Below are 19,990 nucleotides of genomic sequence, written 5' to 3'. Positions count from 1 at the left end.
TAATGAATATTCGCATAACGAATCAGCCCGTTAGATCGTATGCGAGCAGAATAATAACTTATCGCGACGGCATTAAATTTCATCCAGCGTACATGTGCTCGCGTAAATAACATTTTATGATGAAATAATGCCCAATTTATGAGCACCTGTTTTACGCATCATGAAACAATCAGTACCGATGTATCGACTGAGCTTCGTTCGATCGATTATTTATAAGGGAAAATGAGGGGTATCGTTAATGATTAAAAGCTTTCCTCGATGTCACATTACGAACGGGGAATATTCACTCATGAAATATGTTGTGGAGGGAATAGTTTGTTTGCGGAGCTGTTATTGAAAAGGTCGTCGATAAACTCTCTCGAAATATTAAACGAACGTTTATTTTTGTCATCTCGCACAGAGTGCTTATCTCGAAGTGGTGATTCCGCCGGACATCATTTACGAAGAAACGTCGGGAGACTTGATGGTGCCGGAGGGTGGCTCAGCGAAACTCGTGTGCAAAGCCCGCGGTTACCCCAAACCTGAAATAGTATGGCGACGCGAAGATCGCGGCGACATTATTGCCAGGGATACGACTGGCGGACCCAAAACAAGACGTAAGAAAGCTTCGCCGAATCTCACTTTTTGCTATCCCATTTATCACAGCCACTAAGCATAGGAATACTTGGATCGAGTTGATCGGAGCTGAGCTTTAAAAAGGTGGGATTTGAGCGAAAAAATGCTTCAGAATGCCTCGGTATTTTTTTATCCGAATGAATCCGGCGAATGTAGTATTTCATTAGACGAATCATTTCGCGGTCCCCATTCTAAATAACCGAGGGACAAAATAAACATGAAAAAACCGATGAACAAATATAACTCATTTTTACAAAATAACTCTGATATCCCAAAACAAACGGACAAACCGAAACACACAGACACATACTAACCTAAACAAGGAAACAAACAAACAAAAAAGCACCGACGAACCTACCAAGGCGAAGGCGAAGGAAAAAATTTGCAGGGTGGGTGTTCTCGAGGCATCTCGAGATGTTAAATATTTCGAAAACAATAAACAATAAATTTATAATCAAGCACTCTGAATCTAGTAATGAAAATCCCGCAGAGGCTTTCATATTTATCCGTAATCAATATTTCAAACGAACATTTCAATTATTTTCCATATTCCAGTAATTACAAACTTAAAGTACCTTTTAAATAAAGATTATTATTCTCGTGATTATTTTGTTCATGGTTTATATTGTTCATCGGTTTTTTGTTTTTACCAGGTTATTTTGAGCGAGGTTATTTAGGCAGGACACTCATTTCGCGCTTCAATTTTTTGAATGGTATTGTAACTCGAAATAGAAGTTCAAAGAATATCGCGATTAGAAAAAATTCAAAGACTCTTGCACCATTAAACCTTGATAATGTGTGACATTTTCAGTCTCAACAGTGGTCGGCGAAACTCTTACGTTATCAAAAGTAACGAGAAGCGAGATGGGAACGTACATGTGCATTGCGAGCAACGGAGTTCCACCGTCGGTCAGTAAGCGGATGATGCTCCACGTTCACTGTGAGTATAAACCACGTTCGAATAATTCAATGGCGACGCGGTAACATCGAATCTATTTTCAATCTCAGGATGACTCAGAATCGTTAAAATACAGCTCGAAGCGCCAAAGAATCCCAAAATTCCAGTCTTTAATTTTCCGATAATAATTCGGATCGCCAGAAATCCAGAGTTCGATCAGACTCATCAGGAGACGACGAGAATTGCTGAAAGCTGTGAAAATTGCGGATACGAATGTCGATTCAAATGAATCAAACAAAAATAAACTAAAAGTTATGTGAACGTGGACAAAAATGAGAAAACGAAGCTTCATTTAGATGCGTGTACGTATTTGAGGTGCGTAAAGATGCGAGGAGGAGTTATACTCGAGGGCCAATTCACCAAATGCAGTTTTGTTAAATTCGCAAGCGACGCTATATGCGGTTAACGCGATAGAGTGTACTTTTCGGATAACCAATTGAAGGAGAAGCGAATAGAATCCAAGGGAGCGAGAATGGGCAATAACACGTGAATTTCGTTATAGAGAAACCCAAATTTCCGGAGACTAATTGAGTAGAAATATGAATTGAAGAATTTCAGAAGCTACGAACAAAATGTTTCATCGTAGCCATTGGGTATTGGAGCAAAAATGAATCGGGAATCGTGATCAATAATTCGAAAAGTAATGATCTCCGTGAACGTGAATTCTCATCGCTGCTCAATCGAATTCAATTTTTTATCCAGATCTCTTCGAGTCTAAAAATGAACTCATGAATACACGTGAAAATTCATCGTGTTTTAAGGTCGTTGCCCAAACACCAGGTTATTCAGTTTACCGATTGGACTTCGACGTCTCGTTGGTGATGCAACGAAACTCCTTGCGCTGTCCAGTAGCCAAATTATTCGGAAATTTATCCCTACAAAGACTTTTGAAAATGAATAATCTAACGTGACGTAAAATAACGTGATTATTTATAACAAGATTATTGGGGAATTCGCCGCTTTGGAGTGGAGTACAAACTGATATAATACTGCCAATAGCATTAATGGAAAATTCATTAGCGATTACTCAGACAACTCACATCCTGTTACAGGCTGAAACGATCCTCCACTTTACAGGAGCAAGGGTCGCCCTACTTTTGCACGATTTCTCAAAAATTCGTCAGTCTTCCGTTTATAGCTACGGATATTTTGAAACTTCCAAAATTAATAGGATTATTCAACTCGGTCGTCTGTAGCTTCAAATGTAGAAACTCCTTACGCAACTCCGCCCGTCGAGACGGAATATTTAATGAGCTTATTTTTTTACGAGACTCTTTTCATTAGAGCAGCTCTTGAAACTATTTTCCCGGGAGATTGATGAGACCGAGAATTTTCGAGTTAATAAAATTTGCGAATCATTTTACTCGATTCTTTTTCTATGCGTCCATTAACACGAATATATACGAGAGTAAATATTGAAGTAGTGTCGCGTTGGTTCGCCGCAGTCCCGGATTATACGTACGTGCGAAAGCACGAGCCTAAGGGCGGACAATTCTCGAACGATATAGAAAGTAAGTAAGAGTACACTGTGAGAGGATGAAAAAAGTCTTTCGGGCAAAAGAGGGAGGAGATGGGAAAGAGGATGAGACGAAAGCAACGAACCGGAGGATCCCGAGGTCCAGAGCCTGTTGAGATAGTCAGTGTCTTCCTCTTTGCATAATTTGAACGTCGTAACTGCTCCGTGAGGTAGACACAGTGGGGTGAGCGAAAGCTCTCGCGTCGAAATAACCTCGGTGTGAGGGGAAAAAAACGTATAATCAAGACGACAGAGACTTCATAATACGAAGTGGGCGATGATTTAGAGATGATAAAAACTCGTATAAATACACACGACGAATTCGATAAATGAATGGGAATACCAAAAAAATTAAGTACATATACGAAGTTAACAGTGAAGACAAAATAAGATGGAAGGTCTGTCGAGAGACTGGTGGAGAATTCTGGATTTCGTTCGATCGTTATTTTAAATATTCCAAAATTCGTTCCACCGTTAATAATCGGATCGAATTTCTTACCCCATTGTCTGGAGTATTGATCGAGAAACACGTGGGAATAAGTGAATTATTTTGAGCAGTAGCGGGTAAGGATGGCCGTAGATGAGGAAGACTCGCGTGGAGCAAGATCGAGTTTTGGACTCAGTGTGCTCGGGGCTCGGAAATATTCTTCGATTTTTGACTTTTTGTGAAAATCACCGGAAAGCGAAAGACGAAAATTGGAGGGTTTTCGGTTAACACATCGAGATGATAAAATTCATTAGAAAATAGGTTCTCAAAGGAGAATTTAGTCCGACGTAGTCTGACGTACTCTGGATCTTAAGGACGACGTTGGCGGAGACAGAGAAAGTTATAGATCGAGTAGGCTGATGCACGTAAGACGAGCAGTGACGTTGGAGGAGGACGCAGGATTTTAAGCCCTTCCCCCTTCTTGTCCTCTCCCTCTCGCCGTCTCCGTCCCTCCGTAACGCTATCTTTGCAACAAGCCCAGAAAGGTAATTCCTTCCCGGAAATTGGATGTACTCGCAGCCTCACATACACGCACAAACTACCGACACACGCGATCAGCACCGAACATATCCAGACGTGGTTTGGGCACGAGCAACAAAGCAGCAGGTCATGGTCCGGGTGATCTAGCACCTGCTTTAACGGATTGCGATCACGACGGATAATCTGCTTTTCATTGAATTGCACTGGTCACGCGACCAGTTTAAACCCCTGCGCTTTCACTCTCTTCGGCAAAGATTCCACTGATAACACAGCTAATAGCGGATAGATAGCGTAACAGAATGAACACGTGACATTTTTACGTTGCCCCGTGATTTCGCGAATTTTTCCACCCCTCCAGGCTGGCCTCTCTCATTTATTTATAATCTAAAACAAAAAACTTTGGCTTCCATTAATTTTCACATGAACAACGAAATTAATGGCTTCGTCGATATTTCATTTGTTTGCTTTTACAATGCACGATTGTTCCGATCAACTGAATTCCTGAATCCAATAGGCTTTTACTGAAATAATAAAACAAGGTTGAATATTCCATCGAAATAATCACTCGTTTCGAATGTACGCTACAGAAATGTGTGCTCTCAAAGATATTGAGGCTAATTATTTCACGATAGAAATAAAGTACAATGGACTAGAAGATAAGGAAATATTTAATTGGATATCGAGTCCTCGTACCTTCAGCTGCCAATCAGGAATTTTCTTGTAATTCTCCTCTGCCTGCCAACCTCCAATGAAGATTGATCTTTGAAGTATTCGCGCATAAATGTACTCTTGTAGCCTCGCGCTGGTGTGTACGCACACACCAGCGCGATGGACTACGTGGCGAAGGTCTTTTTGTATTCTTTGTGAATTATTTCACTTTTTTCAATGCAAGCCTCAGAGCCGTGGTCCATGGAAACTCATTAAACGCATCCCTGGTTCGAGCAGAGGAAGTAAAAAAAATGGCAGTGCAGAGACGTGAGGCAGAGAGAATTTTTGACGTGTCTCGTTTCATTGGGAATTCACTGTTCAGTGTGTGAGGAGGATAAAAAGAGGGCCCATTACGGTTTTTGTGAGCTTGTACCATGTACTCACGCTTTTCATTCAGTCGTTTTTTCCAATATTTTATTTCTCGTACCCCTTGGATTTGTGTTCGGTATCGCAAGAGCCTATTGTCTGGTCGTTTTCGAAAATAATAATTCATCGCTTCTGATCAATTTTTCGTTGATGCAGATTCACTGAATATGGAACAAGGGTGGGGAGGGGTTGCTCGAAAATGCAAATGTATTTGAGAGAAAAAGACTTTGATAAAAGAACTAGAAAAAAAGAAGTGAGGAAACATTGATACTCGTTAAAAACATAAACGAATCTGGTTTCAGTCGCTCGAGAAGGAAAAACCGTATTCGAATGTATACTCGAAGGGCAAAACTATCCGTAAAATTTTTCAACCCCCCCCCCCCCCACATCTTTCCCGAGAGTTACGAAACTTTTCGTTTGTTTGCTCGCCTCATTCCAATCGAGGAGGCCCCTTTAGAACTATAGAAAAAATCAAGCCAAAGAAAAGTTTTCGTTACAACAGGTTTGCGGTTGCGTAACCGCAACTCTCGGAGCATCGCGGCCTGCTCACGGACGTAACCCTCGTTCCTTTTCAAGAGGGTGAAACGCGATGGATGCGCGATCGGGAAAAACTTTTTAAATGTATTTAACTAGCTTATTAGATAGAACCTTCGGGTATTGAGAGTCAGCGGACAATGAAAATTCAAGTTACTACGAAATACCACAGGAATTTATAGATGAATTATAGCCCATTGCCTAATGAACCCTTGGTCAGCAAACTATCTCACAATCAGTCACCCCGTCGGAGATGCTCGTCGCGGACTACTTCGCCGGAGACTGGGAAACAAGAATATCGGCGTTGATATCGTTTGTTCTAGGATCGGATATAATAAAATCGAAATTCTTTATTTTTAAATACAATTTCAAACGAATTACAATACTTTGTTTTAAACGATTTCGCTCTTTGAGATTCACGAACAAAACTGTCACTTTTCTTGGTATTTTCTTTTTTATCATTGCCTTTTAGATTGCGAACATAGCACATTTCGAACACGTCTTCCCTTTCTGTTCCGTTGGCACAGTTCGAACTATGCGAAATGCGGCGTTGTACCGCCATTAATTCTTCATCTATTCTTTTCTTACTCTCTATTTAACGATTGCCCTTAAGGCACATTAATACCAACAAAATATATTCTTTCAAGGCAGATCGCGTACCGAGCAAACAAAAGGAAATAAATAAAAGACTCGAGTAACATTCAACGTTCAAAGTATCGATAGAAGGAGGCCGAAAGTTCGATATTCTTTAGAGCGATTCACCGCGACTGTGCGGATAGTTATGCGAGGGAAGAGGTCGACGAAGCGTGGGCGAAGACGAGCGAGGAATGTCAGAGAGGCGATGAGAAAGATATGGCGAATGAGCGTTATCTTATAGAAACAGGTGGAGAATCTCGTTGTCCTTTCGTCGGTGGCATTAATAGCGCGATCCTCGGAGCTTTCCTCTTCTCGGGGAGGTGCTTCCTCGCACTTTCTCGTGTTTTACTGTCGTTACCCCGCGGCCATTTAATGCTGCCGTTTGCTTTCTCCTGGTCCTCTCTTCCGTGGCTCCTGCGACTCGAAATTCCCTTCGTCCAGCACCGATCTCTGCCCAACCGCTTGCGCGCCCTCTTTTCCCTCGTGCCCTTAGAGAAACCACAGCAGGCTGCGCCTCGACGATCCAACTTGGAAACCTATTACGCTCCCGATGTTTCGCTTTGCAGGCTTATTTCATGCCGCAATCGCATCAAGCCCCTTCCAACCTCCTTCTCACCCAAACCCCAACCTTTTCCAGCTTGTCCTTTCTCTCCGCTTCTGTGGCTCCCGCTTTCTCTTTCCCTCCGATTCTCGTACCTTAAGCTCCCTCCCTCCTTCCCAACTCCTCTGCAACATGCGGGAGTTGCTTTCGAGGAGAGCCCCGCCGCGCACACTAAACCACGAGGCGACGCTGTTACAACGCGCGAGGCTATTAGCCCCGGATTTCTCGTCTCCCAATTTAAATGATTTATTTCACAGTTCTCCGGAGAAACGATTCGCTTCTACTCCCTCGCACTAGGACTCTCGCTGCTCCTTCCTCAAATACACCACTCTTTCTCTATGTTTTTCCTTTTAACTTTACCAACACAAGCCTCACGAAAATCCACTAAACCGTACACCGAATTCGTTATTCTTCCCGGATTTTCCACTTACCCAAAAATGCACTCCCTTCTCGAATTCTCAAACTCCAAGTCAGCATGAGAATTTTATCTCGCCCATGTACCCTCGCCCCTCGTTTAGTTTAGTCGAGCGATGAGTTTTATTTTAGATTCCAGAGATCTTGCGAACAGAGATCATTTCAAACTTTCGTTATTGGCAGCACACATTTCTCTATTTTGCTAAAGGTCCAACGAATATTTCCGAGGAAATTCTCCACAGTTGCTGAGGAATGAAATCAGCATCTTTTCATATTTGAAGGTTGTTCAGTAGCAAAACCCGATCTCTTACGGAAATTTTGAAAAAATTTATTTCGCGTAGAAAAATCTAACGAATCGAAAAAAAGTAGTTCTACCATATAGTTTTTTATATATTGCACGTTAAAGTTCTATGGTTTCTCCATCTAAACGCATGGTAATCGTCAAACAAAAATGTGTATCGAAATAACTCGAGGACGCTTCTTACGATTTTTATTTTGAAAAAACACAGTGTTAGAGTATCTTCTGAAGAAAAAATTTGAAAAAAACGTGATCTACCGTCCAGTTTTTGAGATAAAAATGATTGTAATAAAAATCGTATGAGAATTTGAGTGTGAGAATTTCAAGGATCGTGACGTGACAACGCTGTCGCGTGAGACAAGCCATGATTATCACTATACTTTAGGACGCTACGCTCGTCTCAGACAGTTGCCTCTGTGTACGGTTTTGCCACGATTCACGCGCTTCTGAGCGTTCATTTGTCTGCTCGTATACGTGCATACGGCATGAAGAAGTATTCTAATATCGCAGTTATAAAATTTTAGTAAAATATCGTAACCATATATTTCAAAGTGATCATTAACGATAATTTGAATGATTTTTGGAACATATATTACACAACGAATAATGTTCACACAGAAAGGAGGCTGCGCCCGATTTTTTATACAGCACTTGGCTGTCGAACTACCCTAATGAATTTTTCAGTCAAACGATGTTCAATGAATTTCGTAGTGCTCTTTTATTTCCAAAAGGGCAGGAAAACAGTTTCTCCGATACGAAAACACTGACTTTGTAGACTCTACGTGAAGAGGTAAAAAGTCAATTATTTCTTTCCGAAAACAGCCCAGGGGGGTTCGAGGAAAATGATTAAAATATCCTTTCGTGTGACCTCCTCGTGCGAACAGTTAATGCATAAAACCTGAATGTCCCGAAAGAGATGAATTTGAGGATGAAAGCCTGAATCTCGTTCTCATAAATGAGTTCGAAGTTAGAGCTAACAGGGAATTGAAATTGGCAAAAAACTGGGCAAAAAGGACTCCACCTGTCGAGCTGACGAAGGTGGATTCGAGTTTTCGAGCATCCGAATTTGAATGGACATCGATTAACCCTTTTTTATTGGCGGAAGGCTCGAGCGAGTGCGGCACAAATGAAATGCGTTTCGATGGGCCAGGGGGAAAAGGGAGAGAAAAAGAGAGAATGGGCGTTAGTTCGAAGGCACACTCAATGGCGCAGATTAATTGGTTACCTCAAACACTGCCGAGGAGAGAGGAGAGTCGAGGGCGTACGTGGGTGCGCGTACACGCGGATGCGGAACGGAGTAGCACAGTGGAGGTGCAGTTGTTGTGAATATACTCTCCGACATCGAACGGGGGCCTGAGTGACGGAGAAGCATGCAGCGAGACGAGATACTTCGCGGTGGCAAAAAGCGAATACGAGAGACAAAAAGCGAAAAGAGGAAAAAATATTGGAATGAGAAAACAAACGTGAAAAAATGGGATAAAAAAAAGGTCAAAGATCTATACGCCCCGAGTATACACGCGACAAATAACGTGTGCCGGAGTCCACAAGCGGGGGGACATATATTCGGTGAAGCATCAGGATTGATTTATTGCGAGGCGCAAGCAGCGCCACCCCTACCGGTTTACTCTCAACAACCGAGGCGAGAAAGTTTTAATTGCTCCAACGTTGTAATACTATATCCGTCTATCTCCTCTATCTGAACGACCTGAATCTTGTATACGCAGCGCACATGTAGCGAGAGACCGTCTGAATAATATGTGTATGTATAGAAATTTCGACAGTTTTTCTCAACGAATTTAGAGTTATGTGACAATCGTGGCCTGAATCGCGAGAAATTGAAAATCTCCGTTCGTCATCTCGCCGCGTGTTCACCAACACGATTCGATCAATGGATTTTCAGCATTTTTTTTTTTCTTCGAACTGACCATTCACCGCCATACGTGCAGGCCAAATCGCTGCGCCGCATCGAACATCGAACCCTCGATTGATCCCGTACAATCCACCCCATTCATTCAGATTTCGGCGGATGTTACAGCGGGATTATGTAACGTTTAAAAATATCGGTGGCAGATATGAAAAACCGGATTCGGAGTGCTCTCCGGGCGTCAATTCCGCGTTACGATAATTGGATCTTCAGATACTTCTCAGACTAAAAGCATCCACTTATTTCGGTCTTCATCCAAACCACATCGTTTTATTTCCGTACGTGGAAACACGAGAATGCGAATAAACAGAAATATTTTCAGGCAACGAACATGTGGCTGCTGGATAACGAAATTGGGGCAATTCCGAGCGCAGCAGGGACATTTATTAGTAACGAAACACATGATGAAATTAAAAAATTAATTTTCTATGTATTTTACTCTTCGATATCTTGTTTACGATTTCCAATGTAAATTTTAACTGATAGATTAAAAAATTGCTAGATATTGGGCAAAAACAACACTCCGTGAATTCGGATTTATCCCGAACTTCTATGGGGTAATTCCGGATGGCTCTTGGAGTAAATCTACACAAAAAGTGCTACACATATCGCAAACAAATTCTCGACTCGTACTTTCGCTCGTGCAACTTTGAGAGCCCACATTTCTAACTCGATTATTCGCATAATCCAATCCTCGGATGGTGGATCTTCATATTTTTCAAAAGAAAAATAACTTTTTTGTTTTCACATCGTCTACTGCTTTATTTATGCACTCAATATCATAAATTGGTGTTTTCTTTCACATGTATATTTGCGAGGTATCTGCAATTTGAAAAAAATCAATTGATCTGGGGTAGGAGCAGAACGTCCAGAATTCCTCCAAAAAGCAGTTCGGAAATACCCCAAATTGCGAAATTTCACGAATCAATTAATCATTAAAAAACATTGGGGTAAGCTCATGTTTGAACTGCTTTAGTGATTATTTTATGGAATAAGGATATTAAATTAATTTTTTAAATAACATTGAAATCGTTTATCCTGTAGTTTAATTAATTCATTTTACAGGCAAAAATTACATCAAAATGTACGAAATTGTACAATCGGTTCTACCTCGACGAAAGTGTATCAATTAACGCCTCGTACAATATGAGTTTATTAAACATCGATAGGATTATTGCCGTGTCCATATTCAGCCCACTCTCCCCCGCAGGTATTTAAAAAAAAAACACAGGAAATTTCATCTGATCTGAAAAAAAATACACGAGAAACTGAAGCAAAGATTTAACAACGGAATATTGATAAATAAATGGAAAACAGAGAGATCATTATATGATCAGAAGACCCTGACGAGGGTCGGGGAAAGACTCCGATTGTTCGTTTGTTTCGTCCACGCCAGCATCGAGATCTCAATTGATGGCAGAAACTCGGGAGTGTTGTTCCGCGATATTTTTCTATTTAATTGAATTTGAAAGGGTGAAAAGAGGTTGACAACGGAGAGAAAGGCGAGGGGAAATTTCAACATCGAGTACTTTGGTTGACTACACGTTAAGCAGCTTATGTTTAAGTTGTTTGGGAGCCGCTTATGATCGTTTGTGACGCGCGCGCATTGGAAGAAAGTTACCCGGCCAAGGAGATCAACCCCTTGGGTCGTTTTCGAGTGCTTTCTCGATCCCATTTTTTCCCCGTGATCTTTAGCAACAGTTTTTTTATCTTCTTCTTTTTCTTTCGTTCTTTTTTCTTCTCTCTACTTTTCGTCCTCTCGATATAATATACTTTTACGAGTCTCTGTGTCCTCGTGGACGAAAGTAAAACGGTCGAAAAAGATGGGCCGTGGGAAGGGGCATCGTGGACGGCCGCAGATAGCTGTCCACGATATCCGACAGCTCGTTCGTTTGCGGAAGAAGTTAAAGTAAATATATATGTCTACGTATATGGAGACTTTTATTTATATACGTAAATACATATATGTGTAATAGAGGATTACATGTTTCAGTTCATCCGATGATCCAAGTGCCAAACCAGCTGGTAGGAGCCCCAAAGGGGACAAACGTCACGTTGATCTGTCACGTGGAAGCTTCGCCCAAAGCAATCAACTACTGGACCCGGGAGACGGGTAAGGTCACCACCGAAAGACCGGTGGATGTGTTTTTTCCTCTATTTCTTGCTTTTATTAGCGACGAAGAGAAAGATTCGTCCCTGCTGTGTGTCTCGTTACCGAAACTCATTCATTCCGTATGCCCCGGACAACTCATATAGTCGATGTTACAAAATGAGTTTATCATTTGGAGTGTCTGGTCGAAATATTCACCAATTTTTATCATTATCTTTGAATCTGAAATTTTCAACTTTACAATCCTCGTCTCAACGAGTGGAAATTTATCGTCATCCATTTACACGTGTGAACTACACGGAGAAAAACGGTTTCGTTTTGTGTATTTAAAAATATTTATGCACCGATTACAAACAGCATTGTATTTATTGAATTTCACCATTTTTCCTCCCTTTAATTCTAAACAGCTTTATGTGCAAGGAAAAAAATGATGCACGTCAGAACTACATTTCGTTTTGTTTCCAAGTGTTATTCATCGTGTCAGACTAGCACTTACTGATTAGTGGAAACGTATTGTAAATCACAAATTTGGACTGTCAGCATAGTAAATTCTATGATAAATACACGAATACACACCGAATACGTGCGTGACATTTTACCATAAATAGAGTTTTTTTCAGGGTTGCCCGAGCATACTTTACCACATAAACATTTGAAGTGACTGAAAACATTTTTACTGTGCTTATAGAGAAAAAGACTCTCGAGTCTTTTGAATTAAGGGGATGACTATATTCCTAGTATTTTCCTGTAGAATTTTCGGCCTCGTTGTCTCCGTGCAAAATATTTGTGATTGGAACTTATGAGTCATTCAGTGTCGTTTTTATTCTTTTGTTAGCAATCGAAAGTTCATTCTCAACGTTTCTCTTAATCCAGGTGAGATGATAATCAACAATCACAAATACTCCATGACAGAGGAGAAACTTTCCGTCTACAGCGTTCAGATGCGACTAATCATTCGTAATCTCCAAGCAAACGATCTTGGAGGCTACAAGTGCATCTCGAAAAATTCAATAGGAGACGCGGAGGGTAACATACGTCTTTACAGTAAGTCAATGGTTTTTTTTTTAACTCCACAAATGTTTTTATCTGAAGCTTATGTGGTTGAACGTTTAGGAGCTTCCGTCGACTTTTTTATTCAAAATTCGTGTATTTATTTCGAGGGTAAAAGTTGTTGGTTGTCTCCTCTGATAATGTTTCGATTCGAATTACCGATTTACTTTGGGTATTTTTGTTAATGGGTCGAACGTCGCAGTTTACGTTGCTATAACTGTACGATCAATGGCACAACGAATTCGGTTGAATTGACGGTAAATTGGACAGCGAATTATTGTATAACCGCGGATTCAACGGTAAATCGAATAGATTTCGACAGAAAATCGACTGCAGCTCATCAGAAATCGATCGCACCAGGCTTCGGAGCTCACCGCAATTGTAAAACCTCCACAAATTGTTAACCTAATCGAATAAATAACACAATTCGATAAAAATGTAGCTTTCGTAATCAACGAAGTACCATCGCTTGAAATTTAGCAAGCGAATCGCGCGAGTATTACAAGCCCGCAATGGAAAAGTAATTAAAAGCGAAAGCGTGCACAGTCAGAATTCGTTAATAGGAAACTCCACTGGAAAGAACAATGTACGCGAGTAGCAAAAAAAAATGCATGGCGAAGAGTAGTGCGTGACAGAGGAGCTGGGATTCGTCGATTGTGAGCGGGAGTATCGTTGATTCCCGAGCAATTACCTGGTGTAAACAAGCGCGCGGCTTGTCTCTGAATCTACAGATAAGTGTAGCTCGCATTACGCGAAGATCAGAGGAGCTAGCTATCTCCCTCTTTCCCGTTTTCCCATTGCTTCGCGTAGTCGAGGGGTAGTTTCAGTGTTTGAATTTGTCGGCGGAGGACAGGCGGGAGGGGTGTGGAAAGAGCGAGCGCGTTTGATAGAAAGAGTGCGAGAAAGCAGCACGAACGAACGAGCGGGCGGAGAGAAGGAAGAAAGGGATGAGACGATGGTTTGAGTAGAAGTTGATCCGTGCGCGGTGAGAGTCACGCGATCAGATAAGCCGAGTAGATTAACCGTTGAATCCGCTTGAGCCGGAAGTTGAGTCCCGAAAGGACGAGAAGGGCGCTCTCGCAGGGAAGATGAAGAAAGACGGAGAGAAGAAGACTGCCCGGAAAGGGATGTGAGCGAGGGTTGCAGCGGTTGCGCGGTCATAGATGACGGAATGTGAGAGATGATCATTGAAAAAGATACAAAGACAAAGGGGAATAAAGAAGATGAAAATCTTAAGGAGGGAAGAGGAGAAGCGGTTTTCTGGAAGACGTTGAACGAGTTCGTTGCGTAACGTGTATGTGGACGTATATATACATGAAAAAAGGGCTTGAAGAGGGTGATGAGTGGAAAAAAAGAGGAAAGTAAATAAGAGTGAGGTTAGACGAGAAATATAGGAGAAAGTGAGGCGCAAAAGACGAGATATTAAGCGAAGAAGAGACAGCTTATCCGGGATGAGGTAGAAAATTGGTCGACGTTCTGTGGTTGACGCCACGAGAACTAAAAGCGAGAGGGAAAAATACGCGGGGAAAGAGGCGGGAGGGGGGTTGAGTGTCTATCCCGAGAGGAAATGCCGCTTTGTGATGTTACACGTAGCGTCAAACTTTTCAAAAACTTTTGAAACAGTAACAATATCCCGAAAGCCGGAGGTATGAGGTAAAGAGATAGAGGACAGGCTCCGGGACGAGACGGGAGCGGTTGCGAATTAGTTATCGTTTATCGGGAGACGTGCGGCCGCCGGTCGACGAGATAGGAAAAGCCTGAGAGAGCGAGCACCAGGAAAAACGAGAGAACGGGAGCGAGAGAGAGAGATACGTGTAAAGGGTGTGTGTACGAGAAGTTGGACTAGTGCCTGGGAATTGGGTAAGCCATCTGTTGCCAAACATGATCGATAAAAGTCGGCCAAGTGTTATCAGTGCTAAACTGCCATTTCGGCGCGGCTCTCTTTCGCGATTCCACTATCTCTCGCATCTTCCCACTCCCCCTCCGCTTTTTGCCGTCCTTTTTCGGCGTTTTTCCCGCTGCGGATCACAGCCCGCGTAGACGTAATGCAGCTTCTCGCTTCCTCTCGCGCGAACCCGCTCTCTCTCTCTCTCTCTCTTTGTCTATCTCGCTCACTCTCTTTCTGTCGCGGACTGCCGATTTTTCTCTCGAGCCACTACGGCCCGCGTCACTCTGACGCAGAGAGAAACCGAGAGAGAGAGAGAGAGACGGAAAGAGAAAGCACACCACGCGAAGGACACACACAGCCCGTACTCCGCCCCAATAACGTGCCGATTTTGCGGGGATACAAGATAAATTGGATCTACCAAACACGCGAGAGAGAGAGAGCGAGAGAGCGCCGTGAAAACGCGAGGAACCCCCGCACGTCAAAGCGAAATTCTTGCCTAGCGCCCGTGCTACTTCGAGCGTGAAAATACTCGTGATTCCTATCTCCCCCCTTCCTCCCTCCGAGCTTCTATCTACGCCATCTCGACGCCCAACAGCCGAGGAGCACCTCACAACCGATGGAAAACGCGAGCCCCTGCCCTTCCACCAGATGCGAGGAAAAAATCAACGGAAATTCGAAATTGCCGATACGCAACTTGATACCGACGCGAAGTACCGATTCTCTCTCACTAATCTTTTATTCCAACATCGAACTCTCACGCTCTCGATGCTTCGACGCAAGCTAACGTTTAGATGCAACGACGAAATCCCGACACAGCGAATTTCATGTTTTCTTCTTATTCCGCAGTAAAATTTTATCGAATCATGCATTTTTTAAATTTGATTACTCATTTGACGTCATCCCTCAATAAATGTTCCTCTTTTCTCGCAATAAAGACATCAGGCAACCGGAACATTCGAAGAAAACTGGTGACACTCTCGAACCCGAAGAAACGAACGAGGCCCGAGATCACCGAGGCCACAGACTCAACCATGTTTATCAAGGCTCGTTGAGAGAAACAGGTTCGACGATAGAGACGCCTTCGGAGTCGGAAGATTCATCAGCCGCGTCGAGCAACACGGAAAGATTTCGATCTCTCGCTCTCGGGATCCTTTTCATCGCCTGCTACAAACTCTCCCTGTACCATACGTAAACTAACTTAATGATAGCTCGTGTCTTTGCACGCGGGACTGTCTCACCTGAGTTGTAAGCGGGTGCGAATCGCGCCTTCGGAGTTTGCTCTTCGAAGCGTCGTTGCAAACGTACTCGCGTCAATTTCGAACTTCCGGTGCAACTTCCGGCAAGGTAAGAAGTCATATTTTCGTCTTTCTCACTTTTCCTTTTCCCTCGACTGACTCATGACGCTGAAAGTGTGGTGAAGTTTCATCTATCGATTATTTAAAGAAAAAACAAAAATGGACGTTGACGATTCAAGATTTTATCGAATGTTTAAGCCTCTTGGTTTTGGCCGGACGCTATTGTTCTGGCGAGAAAGAATATTTCCTCTTCCTCATTCTGTCGCTTGGCGAATTCCGCATTCTCCGGGCCCGTGAATTTATCGAAATACTGGCACGAGATACAAAAAGAAACTAAATCCCATTTTAAAGGCGAACTTTAAACGGACGACGATTTAATAACGAGCGAATAAATCGTGTTCCGAGTCACACCAATCACTCATATTCCGAATCAAGAGACGCAGTTTTGTGAGAAAGTGAAAAAACTGTGGTAATTTAGTGATCATTCAATTATCATAATACATCAACGTGCATTATCGTTCCAAGTCGTTCGCGACTCCACGAATACGTCGTAATCGGAAAACTGAAATATCGGTTTTCCCCGATTCGACGATTATTCACTTCGAGGGGCTGCTGCTACTGCGCCGCTCCGGTCACGATATTATGCGATTTAACGAATAAATCGCGATTCTCGTGGGTGGAGTGACAATGATTTTTTATTTTATTTCTCATATGAATTTCAATCCTGATATCCCAAAGAGTATATGATTGAATTGATTGCTTGAAAAATAATTCGCATCTGTAAATAAATATCGTCTGCAATGAAAAAAAATAAAGCGCTCGTAAATTTCATTAAATGTTTCGACGCAGACGTCGCAGTGGTCTTGTTTCGATGATTTTCTTTTCACTTTCGTTCCATTACGAACTGCCCGCGAGTGATCGAGGAAAATAGAGTTTTTCATTAGAATACATTTCATTTTGTGAAAAATAATATTTGCTCGAATCGAATAAAATTTATACCGAACAAGCAGATCAATTTTTACATTTTGTGTGAATGCGAGCGTGTGTCCCTGTGTATGTGTCTGCATTTCCGGAGGTCGGTAAACACAAACATTTCGTTCATCGTTACCGATACCGTTACACATATATTTATATAAATATATATATAGTTACTACATGAGTACTTTCTCTCTTTTCGAGAGTATCCATGCTGATGCGCTTGTAATATCATGTAAAATGGTCCGGCACCTTTTTTGCATCGTACGTGTAATTTGTAAATAATCATTGTTCTCGTTCGTGTGGGTGTGACCGATTGTAGAGAATTGAAAAAAGTATTATTTTTACACAATCGAATAACGCAGCATTAATTATTGTTTAATTTCATATTTACTGGGAAGAATATGACACTGGCTGGTTTAGCCCAAATTTAACGACGAACGAAAGAATACTGTAAAAATGATTGTTGTGTTAAAAAAAAAAAACAAATGATTAATTCCGATGTGGCGATTCGATATTTCGAAGCGTGGATTTGGTTAGCGCTCTTGATTTAAAAAAAAATACTAATTTTCGAGATAATCAAAATGATTCTTTTGAGCGTTATGGAAATCGAGAATGCGATGTGTGTTATATGCGAGAATATACCGAAGAATTGTGAAACTACCCCAAGTACGTACGTAACTCTTAAGCTTATACATATCCTGCATAGCCGATATCAAACCTGTAGATAAAACGCGATGCCTGCGACGAGAGAAAGAGGCACACGAGGACGTAATTAATATTTTCATGGATCAATATATGAGTCTGGAGAAGATTGTTGTGAGACGTGTATCAATAAAGTATAAAAATATAAACAATGTTCCCAAACCCTGGCGCAGCGATCAATTCCGTACGTAGTGTAAATACGTGTCCCAATCCTGACTATATTCGTGGGATCGAATAATCGCGTCGAAATCAAGAAATATCAGGGACGAGCTGCGTGCGAAATAAAGGTTTATACGAAAGATTATTCCTACAGAATGATCCTGATGAATTAGGCAACAAATTTATTTATCTTTCGTCCGACACACAAAACGACAATATTCCCCGTGTATAAACATTATTTTTTCATTACGTAAAGGTGTATCGAATATTTTCAATCGAATGTTGCTCATCCCTCGTCAAAATTCTAATCCAACGTAGGAATTTTCGTATTTTGTAAAAACTTTGTAAAACAAATGAGGAGCGATCATATCCACTGTAAAAAAACACGCGCGCACGCGCACGCACACACACACACACACACACACACACACACACACACACACACACACACACACACACACACACACACACACACACACACACACACACACACACACACACACACACACACACACACACACACACACACACACACACACACACACACACACACACAAACGTAATTATCCAACTTTCGTTTCCCAAACTGCGTACTCGATAATAAAAAGTCAATGTGTGTATAAATATAACCGGAAGAAGCAACGTTGATACATTGATAGGCGAATAAAAAGAGATGCAAAAGTGTGTCGAATGAATGAGAATTACAGTGAATAAATAAATGGCCCGTCTCAATGAAAATACGGAACGTGCCAAAATGTATCTACCGACGGGGAAAAACGCTTACGCTCGATTAATCGTCTTTGTAATAAACGAAAAAAACAATACAAAAAAGCTGATTGAGACGAGCCCGATTCTTTGAAAACAAAGGAAAAAATAAACGAAAGATTGTATGGAAAAATAGCAAAACGATGTGGGAAAGTGATCGCGAAATGAAAATATGCCTACTCGGAGTGTTGGGACATAAGGGAGAAAAAATATAAAAGAAAAACCGTTTGCTTTCGATGGATCGAGTCAGATGACTGTTATGTAATTGGTTGTTGAAGACAAAGTTGTAATAAAGTTGTGTCCGACGTTCAGAAATTCTCCTCATTCATTAACCACCTCACAAACCAATATAAACATACAAAGATTTTCAATGGCAATCATAACGATTAACTTTATTAAAATAATCAATTTTAGAGAGTGAAATACCAAAAGGTTCAGGGGATGGGAAATGATTTTAAATTCAAACTTGATGATGGCAATCGCCGAATAAAATTCTGCCAATCGATATTCAATTTTTATTTCACGATTTTTCACGTTTAATTACGTTTCAAATATTTTAATATTATCAAAATTTTATCGAAGTATCAAAATTCTATCCGACATTCGTGTTTATAACTCTCAAATCCTCTCACGATTCCGAGAATCAATTTCGAAATAGCTCGAACGTTTCTCAGTTACAAACGTGCGAGTACCCCTCGAAAATGACTGTAATGATTATCCGAGTTGATGAGCCCTGGGGCACGTGACACTCGGACCACAACATAACTTCGATACTCAAATGCATCCCTATGTCAATGAATGGAGAGCTTAAGCATCGCTTTTACATCTGAACAGAAGCGTGGATTCCAGGATGTGACTTTGATAGCGGCATGTCCGGTTGGTTTTTCGAACGGATGCGTTATTCAAAGAGAGTATTCACTGTCACCACGAGGACTAAGTGATTTCAGTGAAATGATTCCCTGAGTTGTTGCATGAATTTGAGATTTTCTGATTATTTGAAATCACTTCAGATGCGAATGTATAAAGACGAATTAAAAACACACACGAACAATAAGTATCCAAACACGTTTTTCAAACATCTTGCCTCAAATCGAACTGAAATTCGTCTGTCGCAGTATCACCCTACAAACCACTCCATTATCGATTCTGAATACTTCATTGAAATACCAAGCCGAAAGAGGCTCAGAAAATGTAGTTCACTGGGACCTGCAAGTATGAAAAGGAAGCCTCCTGCAAAGCAGCTATTTCTCTTCATTTCGTTGATTCATCGACCTCGAATACTACAAATTCGAGACTCAAAGGGTTGAGAGAAGAAAAAGTTTGACTCGTCTAGAGTTTGAGGAGGAATGACTCGTACAAGCAGGTTTGAGGATGGAAGAGCGCGTACACATATGCATATATCGCGAAGACTAGATGCTTTTCTGATGCTCTCGAAGATCGAATATACGTCGAGATCTAACGGATATGCGCCACGGGATACTGTCTCGGGCGCGTTGTTCCCGGGGT

The 19,990-nt window shown here is 41.6% G+C and overlaps 1 protein-coding gene across 2 annotated transcripts in view; it reads left to right on the top strand.

The window, feature by feature from the left end:
* DIP-beta (Dpr-interacting protein beta) overlaps positions 1–17,722 on the top strand; it is an 87,522-nt gene extending 69,800 nt beyond the window's left edge. For both annotated transcript variants that reach the window (XM_043424819.1, XM_043424818.1), the window contains exons 5-9: positions 401–596; positions 1,427–1,555; positions 11,531–11,650; positions 12,521–12,691; positions 15,521–17,722. In XM_043424819.1, coding sequence (XP_043280754.1) covers positions 401–596; positions 1,427–1,555; positions 11,531–11,650; positions 12,521–12,691; positions 15,521–15,777 — 873 coding nt within the window. In that variant the 3' untranslated portion in view covers positions 15,778–17,722. The remainder of the gene's footprint in view (positions 1–400; positions 597–1,426; positions 1,556–11,530; positions 11,651–12,520; positions 12,692–15,520) is intronic.
* The last annotated feature ends 2,268 nt before the right edge of the window (positions 17,723–19,990 follow it).

This window comes from Venturia canescens, chromosome 7 (assembly GCF_019457755.1).
Source record: "Venturia canescens isolate UGA chromosome 7, ASM1945775v1, whole genome shotgun sequence".
Lineage (NCBI taxonomy): Eukaryota > Metazoa > Arthropoda > Insecta > Hymenoptera > Ichneumonidae > Venturia > Venturia canescens.
The sequence above is the reverse complement of the archived record's forward strand: the minus strand, read 5'-3'. Positions and strand labels throughout refer to the sequence as shown.